The 18,224-nt window shown below is 43.3% G+C and overlaps 2 protein-coding genes across 3 annotated transcripts; both read right to left on the minus strand.

Annotated features, from left to right (window-relative positions):
* Positions 1–91: 91 nt before the first annotated feature.
* Positions 92–12,837, minus strand: dgcr2 (DiGeorge syndrome critical region gene 2). 2 transcript variants are annotated; one of them, XM_079178700.1, is made up of 11 exons: positions 12,481–12,837; positions 7,047–7,079; positions 6,084–6,206; positions 4,396–4,482; positions 4,017–4,227; positions 3,504–3,580; positions 3,228–3,410; positions 2,913–3,116; positions 2,642–2,794; positions 2,280–2,516; positions 92–2,197 (listed from the first exon to the last, which is right to left on the minus strand). In XM_079178700.1, exons 1-11 carry the CDS (start codon positions 12,560–12,562, stop codon positions 1,968–1,970), a joined length of 1,620 nt encoding a protein of 539 aa, XP_079034826.1. In that variant the 5' UTR covers positions 12,563–12,837; the 3' UTR covers positions 92–1,967. The 2 variants fall into 2 exon arrangements, with proteins under 2 accessions (XP_079034826.1, XP_079034827.1); XM_079178701.1 differs by lacking the exon at positions 7,047–7,079.
* Positions 12,838–13,192: 355 nt separating this feature from the next.
* ess2 (ess-2 splicing factor homolog) lies at positions 13,193–17,172 on the minus strand. Its single transcript, XM_079179504.1, has 10 exons — positions 16,809–17,172; positions 16,556–16,724; positions 16,351–16,434; positions 16,032–16,201; positions 15,725–15,842; positions 15,479–15,612; positions 15,257–15,359; positions 15,025–15,134; positions 14,821–14,936; positions 13,193–14,705 (listed from the first exon to the last, which is right to left on the minus strand). The coding sequence occupies exons 1-10, from the start codon at positions 16,956–16,958 to the stop codon at positions 14,426–14,428; spliced, it is 1,434 nt and encodes a 477-aa protein (XP_079035630.1). The 5' UTR covers positions 16,959–17,172; the 3' UTR covers positions 13,193–14,425.
* Positions 17,173–18,224: the final 1,052 nt, after the last annotated feature.

Genomic DNA, 18,224 nt, shown 5'->3' on the forward strand with positions numbered 1-18,224 from the left:
TGAGACTCGACAGAGTTCAGTATGATGCTGTGTTCATACCCACTGACGCATGAGTCTCATCTACCTCAGAAAAACACAAGCCCTCCCTGCACATGAGTCACTTTTTTGTTTTTTTAATTTAAAGGCTTTGAAACAATGAAATGTAGCATTTGTCGTATTATACATGAAACATATCAAATCCATTAAAATGAGTTCTCACACCACCAGTGAGTCTAGCACAGAAACTACAGCATGAATGCAGCTTTCCGGGGTCACGGTCAGGTTTTTTCTGATGCTTACAGAGATGTTGAAACTATATGCAGGAGTGGAACTGTACAGGACTGTTGAGCTGAACACGTTTCCATCAAAAGAAAAATCTCTCTGCATGCCAAAAAATTAAAAAGAACATGCACCGCAGCTCCAAAAAGCAGGTTGAAAAATAAAACCAAACGACTTTGATGAAAACTCAAAATCTAAACCAGAACACCTCCTCCTACACACACACGCATGCAGATGGCTTTTCTTTTTTTCACAATTCATGAGATTTTGTGGATGATCAATGCCCCCCCCCCCCCCCCCCCCCCCCCCCCACAAAAAAAGAAAAAATGGGGAAAATGTTTTATACAGTAAACTCAAACGTGAGACACTCAGACACTCACATTTACAGCTGGTTTGAATGCTGGTGGTTGTGGGTTCAGCCTGATCGAACTTCTTCAGGCTTTGCAAAAATTCATCCTCGAGTGAATCAAACGATTGTCGTCATAAAACGGGTCTAACAAGTTCCAAATATACAGTTTATCTTTATTACAATATTTCTGTTACTGCAATCCCACCGAAAAACAAGGACGTCAACAGACCCATCGACAGCGAACAGAAACAACCGAGATGACCGATGTATTTGGTGAAGAACCCAAATCATACAAACACATCAGAAATGGAGCGGCAGCATCCAAATGTGACATTTAACTCATTTCTTTGCAAAAAAAAACCCTCCCAAAAACAAATTAAATTGTAGTTTTTGAATCCCTAAACATGGTTCAGTTTGCAAATACACAACTATGCTGCTAAGAGTCGATGATTAATTAACAATAAATGGGTCCGTTTGCATGATTCATGATTCGAACAGCCATCTTAAATAAATTGATTTCCTCAAATGAAATGATGGGATATCGTCTCTACTCTTCACGTAGGGAGTTCGGGGGAGTTCAGACCGTGTCCATCTCACAATAAAACAATCACCATTACAGCCTGCAGTCATAACTTATCATCAAAAAGAACAAACTCGGATATTTATCAGTACCACAACATTCCTGGACACACAATGCCTTGTGTCAGCATTACCTAATAAAAACCACTACAGCAGGAAACTAACCGGACTCTCTCGCAAGGTTGAAACCCCTTAATTACAAAACTTTTGCTGCAAATACGCTCTATAAACCTGGAAGACAGCTTCATGTATCAGACTAATAAGAAAGGTAGGGGGGGGGGGGGGGGCCGCAGACTCTATGAGCGAGTAGAAACGGGGCTGATGAGGACATTATTGTAGCCTGGAGACCGTCGGATCAACACAGAAACGTCCGTTTTGGACGGTAAGATGCAAACGAAAAAGACGCACACGAAACGTTAGCTGAATTCACCGTCCGTCTGTCATTCTTGTGCTGGACTGTGTGACACACGGGTATAACAAATTTGACCGGCGCAGACCTGAAGGGGTATTTACATGAAGGGCCGCTCGACCGATCGGGACAACTCTGAGATGTTTCAAAAGCTTCGCTCAGTCGATGCTAAAAGTAAAAGTGCCGCCTTCACGGCCACAATGGAGTCTGTATAGAAACAGTTGTCTCTGAAGAAAAAAAAAAACACTCAAAAAGGCCAACTGCAGACGTGTCTTCAGAAAGAGGATTCTGTTATGTCTGTACAAACTTTAACTCCCTGCAGTCAGCGTTTTTGATAAATGACTCCACAGTCTGCAGCTCCCTCCACGGTCCTTATACAACGGTGCTGAGGGTGGAGGCGCAGTCTGCGGGCGCGGAAGCAGGGGCGGGGCCATCTGTCGGGGTGTCGGGCCCCACCAGGAGGGTGCTGCTATCTATGGAGTCCTCCCGCTCCTGAGAGGTCGGTACCGAGTCCGGCGCGGGGCCGGAGGCGTTGGGAATAGCTGCATGGAGCCCGTCCACCATGGCGTTCATCTGGCTCGGCACCAGGGACACCCCGTGTCCTGCGGGTGAACAAAAAGAGAGGGAATGAAGTCGAGAGCCTGACACACCATGAGATACATGAACAACAGGCTCCGCGCCTACCGAGGTCCACGTAGAGGAGGCTGTCGGGGTTGATGGAGGCTTCGTACGGAGGAGGGGGGTCGTCAGGGTGCTGGATGTCGGCGTACTTGTAGGCTGCGTACGGCGGAGGAGGCTCTTGGAAATGGAAAGCTCCTCCCTCTCCATCATCGGACAGATGCAGGGGAGTGAGGCCGGTGCCAAAGGCATCCGGGCCGTAGTCAAAGCCTGGGACTCGTCTTCCGAGGTTGAAGTGGTGCACTGAGCAAAAAAACAACAACAAAGGATGATGTGAAACAACTGCACTTAAAATAAAGAAAGAGAAAGCCTTAAATTCCCTGAGCAGCTTATTATTGTTCAGAGGGTGGTGTGTGCTAAACGCTCACAGTTTCCTCCGATCAGAGTTTCGATGCGTTCGCGTCTCCGCTGACGGAGTCTGTGCACCATGAAGAGCAGCAGCGAGAGGATGAGGAAGGACGAGATACAGCTGACGATCAGTCTCATCCCGCTGGCCATCGAGTCAAACAGACTGTTTCCATCTGAGGAGAACGAGAGAGAGAAAACCGACAAAATAAGAGCATCACAAGCTCGGGGGCTCATGGGTGCTCCCGAGTATGAGAAGTGCAGATGTCAGACATTCCGCTCGTGTGGCAGTACCTGGGTCCAGGCAGGTGAACTTGCAGCACTCTTTGGGATCCTTGCGGAAGTGCTGGCAGCCCTGCGGACGCTCGCACAACGCCGCCACACACATCTCCGGTTCACCGTCGTGACACGTGCAGCTCAGACACGGGTCGTCCCCCTTGGGGGTGAAGTAGTAGCCCTCGTTCACAACGTTGTCTTTTATATCCACACACGTTTGCCCTATCGGGGGGGGAAACAAAACAACATCAAGACGTTATCCAAAATGAACTTTATATGACCGGGACAAAACGTATTTACATTTCTGATGGAAAAGACATAACGAGCACGTACTCCTCTTGCAGAGAAATGGGAACTTCTTGTAGCAGTTCTCAGCGTGCCAGCTGTGCAGGCCTCGTTCATTCATGCTCTTGATCTGAAAGCGCTGCAGCTGGGCACAGAAGACGTTGTCCTGGGTGGGAGACGCCTCCCCAAAGTTGGTCAGACCCTCGGGTGGCAGAAACACCTGCATGGACCCTGGTGAGAAAAAAAAAAAAAAAGCATTACAACAAGTAGCGGAACAGTATATTTGGCTTTCTATTATTTAAAAAGAGCAGAGAAAGCTCATACCTTTGTATGCGACCTCCCAGCGGCCCTCCAGAGAGTGGCTCTGATTGGTGATCACATACTGGTAGCCCACCCAAAACCTTAAAAACAACAATAACTCCAAAGTTTAAATGTACTTTATCAGATGGTCCACTTCAGGGTTTATGCACAAACCACTATTGGCCACTAGATGGCCTGCAAGCAAATGACAGACCCAGCTCTGCTGAAACACACTGACCATTTGAATGAATATTTATACTGTATACTTGTATGTTAGATAAGTCAACTTGAAACTTAAAGGTTTTAATCTCTTTTCTGTGAATGAATTGAATTTTCAGTGTCAATAAAGGAAGACGAGTGTGCAGGAGTAGACAGAGCAGTTTGTCTGGATTTGTCTTTGCGCAGAAATTGCAAAACTACACACAAACAGTAAATGACTGTAGAAACTCAGAACTCTGACTAAACACACTTCTAACATCCGCTAAGTTACGCTCTTATAACAACCTACGATCAAAGGCTTTGGACTGAAAGACTCACTTGCACTGGTCTCTGCGCTCACAGACTTTGTCGTCAAAATCCACCTCGATCTTCAGGATGAACTGCAGCTCCTCGTTGGTAACGAAAGTCGCCAGCGAGCCGTTGACTTTCTGACACGTGTCGACAGCCTGCCAGTAGTTCTCGTTCCTCAGGTACACTTTGTAGCAGCTGGCCGTCTTCTCGTAGTGGTGCCACCCACTGGGGCATTTCTCTACGGACGCGAGATAAACGTCAACATCGTGGTTGATAAAAGCAGCGCGCGCACATACACACACACACACACGTGATCAGACACAGGTATCAAGTATGAATATGGTAAACGAATATGTCTGTATTGCAGATTGCACAACATTTAACAGGGGAGAGTGAAGCTGCTTACTGTTGAAGCGGACGGGCTGAGCCACACCGATGACGTCTTCTACCTGGTCGTATCCGTTACCGAAACGAAACCTCTCCTCCTTTATAGCTGCAAAAATAAAAATAAAAAGACTCACGGTCAACAAGTGTGGACACGTTTTTTTTTTTTTTTTTTTACAGAAGAACACTTTTTCAGTGCACATATCAGTTTCTGTTGTGCAACCTGTGATGTAATGAACAAGGCATTTCATCAGTGCGATAGATAAACGGACGGTGCTGCACCGACTCTAACTGCTCAATATCATGTGTGTGCAAAGGCCTGTTTTGTCTTAAGATAGTATAAAAGTTCATCTTTCTATAAATGTCCACAGAGTGTATAGACTAGTTCTGGTATAAGTACACTTCTCTTTCTCTAGCTTTATATTTACTTCAGTGCTTCTGATCAGCATTTCCTCTTTATCTTCTTCAGGAAACGTGAAGCTCGCGTCTTAAGAACCAACTTCAACCCACAAGAAGTAAATACAGATTTGAGGAAGATAAAAGCAGAACCCAAACCTTACTTTATTAACATTAAAACAGTGCAGACTGTATTCGCCAAGTCTAAAATAGAGCTCAAAGCGATTCATATCTAAAGTCCCAGCATTGTCTCCATAAAGCACAATCTCTACCTTTCTCTAACGACACTGAGGTTTGACTCACTTTGGTACGGTCTCTTTTTTTCCCTCTTTAACCTGCTGTGAAGTCATACGGTGGAACAGTTGCCTCTGGTGTTTGTCGAGGCTGGAATTAGTGGGAGCGATGGCTCCACCGCCACATGTTGTTCAACAAAGAGCTAATCCCAAACGAGAACATTGATTTCCATGCACGCTGTTGATTTAGCAGACAATAAGCCCTCACACTGAGACGTTGTGCCAGCATTGTTTGGGTTTCTCTCTGTGAAAACACAGCTACTCGGCACACAGGGAACGGGTAAATACATGCAGACAGAATATACTGTACATGCATGTTATTTAAGGGACCTTTCATGGGTGAATAAACAAAGAAAACAAATGGATCACTTCCTGCTTTTACGGCATGTTCCATCAATGTGGCTTCACTGAGGACTGACTGCTGTGTACGGCGTTGTTTCCGGGCCCACAGCGGTAACCTAAAGGCACACTGCTGTGCGGAGGTCACATGCTGAACTCAATCCTCTGTAATTCCTATTATGCGGTCAGAGATCTGGGGATAAGGTCTCTCTGGATTTAAGAGGGGAAAACAATGGGATTTCGGTCAAAAGGCTTGGCGCCGCAACGTTGAAGAGATCAACGAGCGGCCAACAAAAACAGAGACACATGTGCAGCCACTCAAGAGTTCAACTCTGCCGGTCCCCTGCCATCTGATGCAGTCTGTCCAGATCTGCTAGTCTTGATTTTACAATCCTTGTGGTGGATTAGGACCAGCAGATTTAAAACCTCCTCTGATTGGTAAAAGTAAATCAGCTGGATTTGAACTACACACTACAGGCTACTGCTGCTCATATGTCGCTCGATTAGATCCCAGAGCGTCCTCAAAGCGTTCTGGGTGCATTCACACCTGTATTTAGAGCCGACCAGCTGTGATCCCGACCGTCCAAGTGGGTGGGAAAAAGGTCCCGGGTGTTGCTACTCTTTCCAGAAATCATTCATGTTATTGGTGTCAGGAGTGGGTGTAACAAAAGGCTATACTCACGGGGACAGTCCATCTCGTCGCTCTTGTCCTCACACGCTGTCCAGCCGTCACACTGCCAGGACATCGGGATACACTGCATCTTCCCACTGCGGCAGGCGAACTGCCCGGGGCTGCAGCGCTGCTCTGAAAACACAACAAGAGAGGAGCTCCTGTGGTCAAACGTGCATGTGACTGAGCCTGAAAAAACATTTCAAGTCCAGCAGAAGACTGAATGAGGCCACGCTTTTAATGGGTAAAATAAGAGATCTTACACGGTGACGGGGTGAATTTGGGGGGTGTAGAACACATTTGTTATGTTCTTTCTTATAGCACCTGTGTGCAAATTATTTAAAAAATATTTCTCCTTCATTGTGAATGTTGTTATTCAGCCGAATCTACATGTTGGACGTGACAGTCGGTCTTAGTGGTATTCGTCCCGCCCCTCCTCCTCTGTGATTGGACGGCTGAGTGCAGCTTTTCACCCAAAGTTGAGTTTCTTTAGATTCTCAGAAACCAGAAGAACAGACGTGCGACACCGTGTCACGCTGATGCCGTTTGTAGCATATCGTAAATGCTACCATGCTATGCTATCCCATTGCAAAGAAGAAGAAGAAAAAAATACACTGGCAGAACATTTACACCCACTTGTTGTCAGCACGAAAGCCCACTCACCCATTCAATATACTGAGAGAGCAAAGGAGGAAATAACAGAGAGAGACGGGATCCTGGCAAAGAAAACCCAGAAACTCAACTTGTTTAAAAAACGTGGTGTATCCCCCAAAATCTGACCATTGAAAACATAACAATAAGACTTTTGTAAGTAACAGTTGGGTTATTGGGGCGACTGGAAAGACGTAGCCTTGGACCTGCAGCAGACACACTTAATGTCCTTTTGTTTGTCTTCAGAGCATGTGAGGTTAGAAGAAGGATTCTAACCAAGACATCAAACAGACCTCTACACTAAAAGATAGACTGCGTGCTTACCTGACAATAATCTTGCCAGAGCTAGCCGCGGACCTGAAAACAAACAGAAACAATAGAGTGACTGTCCAATCCAATGTGTCGTCTGCTCATCATGTTGTCTAGAAGGACGTTGAGTGTTTATACCGTCAACAACTCTCAGTGCTCTGTGATTAGAGGGAACATCACACCACCTGTTCCTGGATACAGGCGCTTGTGTTGCCGGACCACCCACTCACGTGACATGGACTTTACTGAGAAGAAGACTTGGAGCTATTTCCAGTCACTATTGTTTCACCTGTGTACCAAACAGCTGAGGTGACATCACCCCACACAGACCAGACCTTCAGCTCTGATGACGTCACAGAGCGACAGCTACACTCGGCTTTAACACGGTTATTAAAAAAAACAGCCTGTATTTGAACAAGAGTTCTGACTGCTGCACAAATGAATGATTAACCTGATATAAAAAACAAACATACATGAGCATCTGGCAATGTCGCACAAAAGTATGGATTTACAAACCAGACAAAAAGGTTTACCCACTATTTACAATCATAGCGCAACCTCAGCAATAGCTTTGTTTTAGGAAAATAATAATTAAACTGCAGCTTCTCCTGGTTTGAATACAACCGAACCACAAGTACTTTCACAACAAAGGCTTTTGACTTCATTTGGCACAACATCCTGTATGGCTCACACAGCTAAATGGAACAAGATTAATAAGAATATGATGTTAAAAGTATTTTGTTTAAAAGACCAGTTGTGTTGTGAGCATGCTGTCTATTAAAAAGTTAATATATGGTGGTGTTTGACGGCTTAAACCATGTTTCAAAAGCTCCAGCACAACGGTTAGTTTGAGAGTTAACGCTTCATGAGGTCGGGCTATTATTAGATATAAACGATAAGAGAGAAAAGGTCTGAGTCAACATATCCTGAGACCGTAATGCAGAATTGCAGACCTTCACTCTATCTCTATCTCTCTCTCTCACTCTCACACACACACACACACACACACGCACACACACACACACACACACACACACACACACACACACACACACACACACACACACACAGCAGACCTGTCTTACTTGATGCTAAGTGGATTGAGACGCATTACAGACTCGTCTCAGTCTCCGGGGACTGAGCGCGTTATCATCGATCCCATCAAGCCCTAATATGTGTCAAATTGATGGATAACATGAAAGACCATGTGTCCCAAATGTGATGTTAATAATTAATGCACACAGAATAATAGACCAGGTAAAAAAAGAGCTATCGGCTTTCACAGTCAATCTTATTCTAAGTGCCTTGCAACATAACATAATTATGCTAAAATATAATATCTAATCTCACACATGTGATGTTACAAAGACATCCAAGGGCTTTTATAGTCTTTTTGTTCGATGTTGTACTAAGACACGTTCCGTTGCCATGTCGGCCTACTGGGAAGCTAGCAAACAAATCCAGCTGGGGAGTGTTTATCTCAAACGTAGCCGACTCTGTTTGAGCCGTGTCTGCTCGTGCTCACTTGTACTTTCTGGTGCCCGTGGTTTGGATGAGGACTCGCTGCCCGCACGGATCCGTATTCAGTCGTTCTGTTCCGATAACTGCTGCTGGGAAAGACTAGTTTACGCTTTAGGTTATCAGATGGTACATGTTGAAGGCACAGCTTGTTTTTAGATACAAGTGTTGATGCTGGAGTGCACTTCTCTCGACATCAACTGAACTTCAGGGAGAGATGGAGTCTCTGAATCTGCTGTGGTTAACATCGGGTTTCCCCTCCTTGTTCGGTCGGTCGGGACATTTCATCAGAGAGATTTTAGATATAGTTTTGAGACGAGCGAGAGAAGATGATCACTCAAAATGAACCACGCATGATGCACACGCACGCACAGTGTCTTGCGGCCGTATGCAGAAAAGCATCTGCCTGGGAACAACTGTATTAATGCCTTATGCATGACAAACGGAGCCGTTGTGAAGTTGGACAGAAAACGTCTCTTCTTTCTTGAGGCCATTTCTCTCACAGGCGTTGGGTTTTGTCACTGAGCGAACGTTGGCAACCCTGAGACACGTGAACCTTTGCATCGCTTACATAACCAACAGGAAGATACAATAAAGACTGGAAGACTGGCCCCCAGCTCAGTCCCGCTGAAGAATAACGGCAAAGTGAACCGGCCTTGTGTGCACGACGCGTTCCTCTCCAGCCGCCGGTGATTCACATCAACACTGAAGGCTCGCTGTTAGAAGCAGTGAGTGGGTACAAAACATTCATTTCTCCCTTTCTTTGTACCACCTCGCATTTAAAAAGCAATATTCTTTCTTTTATACCCCACGTGGATGAACGCATTCCGGGTCAAATTCCTTCAAAAACATAGCCGTTCTTAGATGGGCAGCCTACGTAACAAAAAGCAATTTTGGGGGGAAATGAATGTGTTGCGTCGAAAGTCTCGACACCAATATGACAACGTCAACACTTCAAATGGTAAACAGGGTTGCTCCTGAATACAGAGCTGTAGCACTGAGTTTCAGCATATTAGGAGAACGTGGTAATACTGCTTATTTCTAGGGTGATCTTTACAGACTCTTTCAGACGTGTCGTCAGTTTACACCTCTGAAATGTTCATTTCCTCCACATACAGGAGAGCAGCGTCAGCAAGATGTTGCTAAATGTTTCAGGTGCAAAAGGTCTTGATCCAAAACAACAAATTTAACACTTTCCTTATCGGTGGATGGATCACTTTTCTCCCATTTCCATCCAACAGCTGACTCGAGGATCATAGTTATGTTGGAAATATGAATTAATGGCTTTATGTTGAGCCAAGAGACATCTGACTTTTGTCAATAGTTAAACAGTTTAGCGCTGAACAGATGGTGATAAACCAGCTGCCAGTGTAACACAGACGGCTCATTCAGCCCCCACAGACGATTCAAACCAAACCTACAAGCAGCTTCAATGAAAAAGTAAAAGGTAGACGATTACCCAGATCTGCCTCGTTGTTGGGCTCATTCACATGAACAGAGGAAGGAAAATAACTCTGGATTTCGACTATTAGAACTTCTAGGACCTAATCCATTTAAAAAGGGCTATTCAAGTGTTCATACTGGGAAGTTTATTCCCATTAATCCTCTGAGTTACAGATGTTTTCCCCAATGTAAGTCGGGCCCAAAGGCTTTTAGCCTCTATGTAAAATTAGCTTCCACGCCTGGTGCTCTTCCTGCGGGATGTGTTGGGAAACACAGGGGGGGGGGCGGACAACGTATCCATGATACGTTGTCAGGTGGACAACGTATCCACGATCACATGCATGTCTCTGTAGTGTGGCAGCGAACTGAAGCAACCACAGGACATGCACATGTGCTAACCACCGAGCCACCGCGGTCTGCATATGATCACATCTATTTCCGTTGCTACATTTATCACACGCGTTTCACAATATTGTGCAGAGTAATGTAAAACACGCAACCCCCACGAAGACACATTATTTACAAGTGAAACTTACACGGATGCTAAAAAGTGATTCGGATTATAATTTGAATTTAAAGCAAGTTTCATTCTCCTTTGGATGGAGAGTATTTAAAGCTCAACTACATCCAAATTGTTGACATTTGAATGCTGCCTGGCTCACTGGCATAAATCCAGAAGGCTAACCAAAGAGCCATTTCGTTTTATGATGCACGTTCCTTTGCTTATCAGCAGCAGTAGACGCTGTGAGACTCTTAAAGACACCGGGAGGCGGCTCAAGCCCACCTGTGTGACAGGGAAAGTGGTTCATGTTCACACCAGCACAACGTTTTTAATTGAATTATGTTCCAGCAAACTGGATTATTCTTAAGTCTGAGTTATGTGGGCCATCAAGCTTTACGACGCCTGTGCAAAATACGATAAAATTATTATTATTATGTTATTCCCCCGCCCCGCGTAGAAGGCTTGGCATGAAGGCCACACTATCCCCCAAACAACTAGGAGTGGTTTCAAACAGAACAATACTCTTTTCAAAAGCATTAAACCAGAAATAAACCTTCACTTTTCCCTCAAGTTATCTTAAACAAAAAAGGTGTTGTGTTCACTTAGAGTAAATACTGAATTCCCCTTTGACGAGATTGATAATTACAGTTGATTACACTCTTATAATGGAGTGCAGATCAAACACAAATGAACTAGTCGTGTTGCTTGTACTGTATGTTCCGGGAACTCCTTTTTATCAAACCAAACAACGTGTTTATTCACGACTTGTACTGATTACGGCAGATAGCCGTAGATGGTTCAGGGTCTCCCAGAGCAGGCTGAACCACTATAAACAATCATTCCTGCTTATGCCTATTAAGACTCACAACACTAACAGGTAATCTAGGGGACCATGGGGGTTGTGCAATATGTCGCCACTGTCAGAAGGTGTGTCGCCTTGTGTGTACGTGCAAACTGTTACGTGCAAGTGGTGTTGTACGATTGCATCTTCTGTGGAAGTCCAGAAACACATTTATCTTTGCTGCTCCGATCCACACGTTTATCAGGATCACAAGATCAGGCCTACAGGAAACCACAAGATGCTTTTTATGTTCTTGCTGCTTAAATTATTCCAGGAAAGGCTGAGCAAGTGTTTGCAATCGAAGCACAAGTTCAAGCTTTCAATTGAGACAAACTAATTAAAAACATTTCTCTGTTTGATCTTTAAAAACTGGTCATTTTGTGACAGACTTGACTACCCGAGGAGGCCTTTAGTGTGCCAATAATGTGCTGTAAGTGGTTATATTATGGAAAACAAACATGCATTTGCTTATTAGGGATTTTGTATGTCAAATAAATCAGATTGTGTCTGCAGTACACAACAGAAACATCTTTTAGGAGAGTGTCATGACAATGACATTACTGTGTTGTTCAACACTCGGATGTTTGACTGTGTAGCTGAACGATGAGTCAATGAGAGACAGCTTCTGTGATGCAGGACCATGAATCTCTGACATGCATTTCAAACACAAGCGGACACACGGCGAGGTTAAATTGTTTACAAGGCTGTAAAGACACCCGCCTTATAAAACAGGAGTGAAGTTAAATCTTTATAACATCATTTATCAATACAGCTGTTATAAAAAAGTGTCAAAATAGCTCATGAGAGAGAGGCAACGGTCTATCTATAGATATATTTTTGTATATATATATCTATATACATATAGATATATATCTATATATATATGATGTGGTTCTGTTGACTACATACATCTTTAAGGTAGGTTTTTATTTGCCCACTTTTTAAATGTCTTTTTACTGCTATAATAGCGACAGCAAGGCGGTCCTCCACACCGTCCAACAGAAGCACAGCAGCGGATATAAAATCTACTCGAGCCCGTGGTTTATCCAGCAGGCCTCTCCGCCTGACCTGTAATCTCTGTTTCTCTCTTCGAGCTCCACGGGAATAAATGCAGAAGTAAAAAACAACAACGTGGATGTATTTACCTGTCCGTGGTGGGTCCGTTAACGTGAGGACGAAGAGGAGAGAGAAGAGGACGAAACTGCTGCTGTCAGCCTTTGGCAACATTTATCCTCCATTCATAGTAACTCCTCTATCCAGAAAATTGTTTAAAAAAAACATAAACCGAGGATCTGCGCCGCCGCTCTCCTCCTCCGGAGTTAACACGTTACCCTCTTAACACAGTTTGCACCCATTGTACGCACTCGAAGTGGCAGCTAGCGAAGACAAACCGCGTCTATAAAGCATAGTTGCACCGCACAGCGACACAGATTGTGCTTAATCTCTCAGAGCAGCTAACGGTAGCTGACTGGCTCCGCCGCGCGCGTCGTCCGTCCTCTCAGCGCCGCTGATCCAAGATGGCCGCGGCCTGCCATCACAACAATCCCAAACATTCACCACAAGGCTGTCAGCTGGAGGAGCTGTCGGGGCGGAGTTAAGCCGCTTTTACCCAGAGAGACACACGATAACCAGCGCGTGTATGTGTGTGTGTGTAGCCTACTCGTAGAGATTATTATGAGATGAATCCAACCCAAAATATGATCAGTGAGATGGCATCGACGCACGAGCGGCGCTGATGACTGGCGCAGTTTATCATGCAGCATGATGCGAAAGGGTTGTTTATTTTTAGTGTATTTAGCATATCATAAGACTTTGATGAAGTGTTTTACCAATTTAAAAAAAAGTATCATCCATTAATCCAGTTAAAAATATATTTATTCTAAAACCAAGACAATTTAAGCTATTTCACTCGAAGCAGTCATGCAATAATATCTGCCTTTCTCATTAGGAAAATATTTGTACTAAAATTGCATTAAATATGCATTTCTACCCTGAATGTTATGTGAATATAATTTGCTTTATTTCATGGTATCCTTGAGAGATAACCCATGGGTCAAACTCCAAGACGGCATTTAACATAACAAGTGAGTCCGTGTCTTTGAGGGAATTTTATGGCTTACTTTTGTTATTATACTGGAAAATATATCTAATGTCTTAACACCCGTTTCCGGCTTTAAGTACAACACATTGCACACATGATGTGGTACAGTCCAAATTAAAGTGGGCAAATTGTCTTTGACATAAACATGCATATCCACAACTAAATCCATATTATATCAAGCTACTGCGTTTGTGTGTGTTAGAGGACCTGTAACTCCCTTAATGCTCATTAAAACTCAACAAAAATATAACACCAAACAGTGTGACTCGGCCTGTACATTTTAAGCTTCGTTCAAACACCAGTAGGAGGAAGAACAGATCTATTAAAGATGTCAAGGTGTTAGATTCTTTAGTAGAACTTATTTTTGTCAAACGTGTCCAGTTTTTATTTTAGAGTTTAAGAAAAAGGTTGTACAGATTTATAATGCTGAGCCCAGCTCTGCCTGCACATTTATTTTCCCAATATAGGGAAAAGAGAAACACATTTTTATTCATTTTAAACACCAACACACTTGTTTGACGTTGGGTTTGAGTCATTTCTATGATGCAGAGACACTGAACATGTCATGGCAGCATGTATGGAGAGCTGGGTGACGGCTATCGGATGAACTTATTAAATATTGGATCAGAAAGAGCTTCTGGATTCTATGTATATATTCACATCATTTAAGCTGCTGTGTGACACGGATACCAAACATGTGTTAAGAGTGGAAACAGCTGTACAAAAATCTATGAAAGAAAATAAGAAAATCAAGTTGTACAATATAATTTGAACACTGTATTGAGCAGGGACCTCTATTAACCCGTCTGCTCAAAAATTGAGAAAACATCTTGAAAATGCTTCAGTCCTGTGTGCATTTCTTCCTCCAGTCATCCGACTGAAAGATGTGCTCTTTAACTGGAGAAAACTGGGTCTGGACAGTTCAAAATCAAGTTTCCCACGTAACATATCTGTTTTGTACAATCCCAGCAGAGAACAGCTTCTCTCACTCAGAAATAATCGGCGGCTTTCCGTCTCTTGGGAAGTTGCAGCAGATTGTCTGTCAGGGACGTGAGGTCCTGAGAGCTCGGCGTCTTGACTTTAGTAGGCGTTGGCGTTCCCGTGGGAGTGGACGGGCCGCCGAAAGGAGACTTGCAGCCGGGGACTTGATGTGAGGGCGACGGGGTGTAACTCGCCCGTAATGCTTTGTCCGTGTATTTGCTGGATGTCCGGTTTACGAGCCTCTGCAGGGCGGGGGTGAGGGCTGGGCTCAGACCTTTAGGAGTAAGACTGCAACACAACAGTTCAGTTAAGAAGAGTATCATTGTCCTCAACAACTGCGCTAATAAAAGGAATCAAGCAGCAGAGAATAATTTAACAATCAAGAGGGCAGAAATGTCTTTACCTTGCAAGGTTCTCCGTGACCTTTCGGAACGCCTCCTGTTTCTTTGCGCGGTTTTTAGCGGCGGCTTCATTGGCCATCTTTAAACCCAGCCTCTCTCGTCTTCCTGGTTCTGGAATCTATTAAAACACATATTCAATGTCAACATTTTACAACAAAAACAATCAATGATTAACAAAGAGCTGGCTGCCGCTGGAGGTTCAGTACCTTAAATGACGGACCGTGATTCCTCTCAATATACGGGCTGTCTGATCCGTCCAGACGGAATGGGGTGCTCTCAATCTCACCCCAGGTCATCAGAGGTGACTCGGCTACACCTGAGGGGACAAACACGGCTTTGAGATCTCTCCTCCAAATGTAAGAATGTTGTTAAATGAGCCATACAAGGCACACACATTCAGTTGGGTCCGTCTCCGGACTGTTACTGAGAGCCACTCACCAGGTGCTGGAGACGGCATACTTTCAAAACCATATCCATTTACTGACGGGGAGTCGTGCGGGATGAGCTCTTTCCCATCAGGTCCTACTTTACCCTGTTTGAACTGGACAGAAAACACGACACATCACTCTTGAATTATTCAACTGGAGAAGAGACTGCCACGTATGGGGCACACATAGGCCCAAACCACATCAATGTTTTTCATACATTCTTCTAACGTACCTGTGCATTGAGGGCTGCCGCCTGCTGAATCTGGCTTTTGTTGAGAGCTTTGCTGAATGGGTCTCCAGCAAAGCGCGTGTTCTTGTGAATGACCTCCCGTGGCTTCTTAAATAGATTATCGTCGTCTGGAACACCTGATTAAGTGAAAACACACGACCATATATTTTTCTCTCACAGTGAAATTACCTCCAGTAGGGATTAATGCCACTTAAAGAAAAGAAGGAAATCCACGTTTGGTGTTCTTACCCTCTGGATAATACATCAAGGCGTTCTTGGCTTTGTACTCCCACGTCTCCAGTCCAGCTTTGACACATTCAAGTGCTGCTTTCTCCGCTGATGGTAACGCAAGGTTCTCGTCGTGGCGCTGCAAAAACATCACACGTGTTTATAAATGTAGTCTAGGGGTGTACCGATACTTTAATAGTTGTCTGACATAAACATAACATGTACCAATTTGGTCAAAGGGAATGTAATTTTCACCTGTAATCCAAAAATATAATTCCTTTGTGATTTAGATTTGAATTTGATTTAGTTTAACTCTGCACACACATACCTGTTTGTATTCAGCCTCCGCCTCATATAACCAGGAATGCCTCAGCCTCTCCTTGTCCTCTGCCAGATCCATGATCTGCTCAAACGATGCGTTATCCTCACTGGTATTTTTAGCGAGGAAGCGATCCAGAGCGGGCAGCTCTTTCTCTTCCTTGTCATCATCCTTGCTCTCTATAAATACGACATCAATAGGAATAGGGTTAATGTACTTGTGAGTATTTGTGATTGCATTCGTTAGGGGAATTACGGACTAAACATGGTTTCAATAAGACACAGATCTGGCATGTGTTCATCTTCATTTTAATAAAATAGATACTTACCCCCGTCTAAACCTTTACCGCCATGAGAGGAGGAGGGAGACCCTGAGCGGCCCACTGGTGTATCAAAGCTTGCAGGTGTCACATCTTACATACAAAGAGGAACACAAATAGGCGTGAAGATCATTAAGACTGAATATTTCATCCTGTAAATAAGGTATGACAATATGAAGGTGCAGTGGTCCATTTCACTCCTCATACTACTCACGGGGTGCAGAAGATCGTGGGGTAGATTTGGTCAACGATGATCCATATCGGATGGAGATCTCTCTCATTCTTTCTAGGTCACCAGTTTCCTCCGCGTCAAGGTAGTCCTTCTGTGCTTGCAGTTTAGTCACATCTGGGAAGAAGTCCCTCTGGATGATCTTTTCTAAACTCTGTAGAAGTAGACAATTTGATTTATTTGACTTTGTAATATTGGTACAACAACCTCGTCTCTAATTGTCTGGTTGTTTATCTACCTCAATGTACTCCTCTTCGTCGAGGACCTTTCTATGCAGCTTCCCCTTGTCGTTGTCCTCAGGTTGTTGTTGTAGGAGAGCCATTGTTGACACTGTGACAGGGACGAGAGTCCCGCACAACGCTCTCCTCACGCTCGCACTGCCCTCCATTGTAGACCGTTGTTAGCCTGCTAGGCTAATGGTTTAGCTTCAACGAACAACTGCGACTGAATCGAAACGGAAGGCGACTTTATAAACACCGTCTAAGTATTTAGAGCGAACAGTTTATATCTAGTAATCTAATACTACGCGAACGTGACTAACTGTTACGTTAACAAGCTAACTAAGGTTAGCTACGGTCGGCTAACTTCAGAACCAGCGTACAAACAACGCACTACGTAAAGGCTTCAGTCAGAAGTTGTACGTCACCGGAAGTTTACTGCCTCTCAGGAAATCTTCAGAATAAAATAAATAATGACATTTCCGGTATAATAATAATAATAATATTAATGATATTCATATTTATTATTATAATGCTATTTGTTGGTGGGGATGGGAGATGACTTCTTGTTTAACCTTTACTATAATCTAAAGTTAAAAAGTTGTGTTCTTCAGTGTAATCATAATATTTTAGAAGAACGTGTTTTTGTGTTCTTAGGTCAGATATATATATTACTATATATACTATTTGTAAAGGAATCTATGGTTATATTTTATTAAACATACATTAAATACATGCTTGCATTCATTTTTTTTATATTAACAATACTACTGCTCCAAAAAAATATTCTATAAAGATAAAATAACAATTTTAACAATAATAATACTGCTAATAAAAGATGATGTATCTACCAGGCAATAGCTAGAGTTTCACTCTGATCCCTGTTATCTACCCACACAGAATAATTACTATATACTGTATGATCCTAACCCAAAAATGATCATGTGACCACACTAATAATCTCCTGACCCACCAAAAATTTACAAACTGATTATTTTCTTACACACAAAACTGCGTGTAAGAGTTGTTGAGCAAAAAGTGAAAAATGTTTAAATACAGTAAAATAATTAAGCTATATTGTGACGTGTTCGCTTCATGTCAGCTTTTAAATTATTATGATGCCCTACTTAGATGTGTTATAAAAAAAATAGTTCTCCACCTCTCTCAAAATAACTTTATTTGTTCACAAGGACACTTTTTTTCATAACCAGTGCAAATAATAACAAATTCCAGATTCCAGAAGTATCAGTATTAGCATATACTGAAAGTCCTTTGATCTTGCAATCAACTAATCAGATTCACAAATAGGCTACAAAACTGCCTGACAGACACAATATAGCAATAATATAGCTATTATATAGCAATAAAAAAAATCATTTTATTTATATAACTCAAGCTCACACACATACACGGCTCTCTTCTTTCTCAGTGTTGTC

The sequence above is a fragment of the Pholis gunnellus genome (genome assembly GCF_910591455.1).
Source record: "Pholis gunnellus genome assembly, chromosome: 18".
Lineage (NCBI taxonomy): Eukaryota > Metazoa > Chordata > Actinopteri > Perciformes > Pholidae > Pholis > Pholis gunnellus.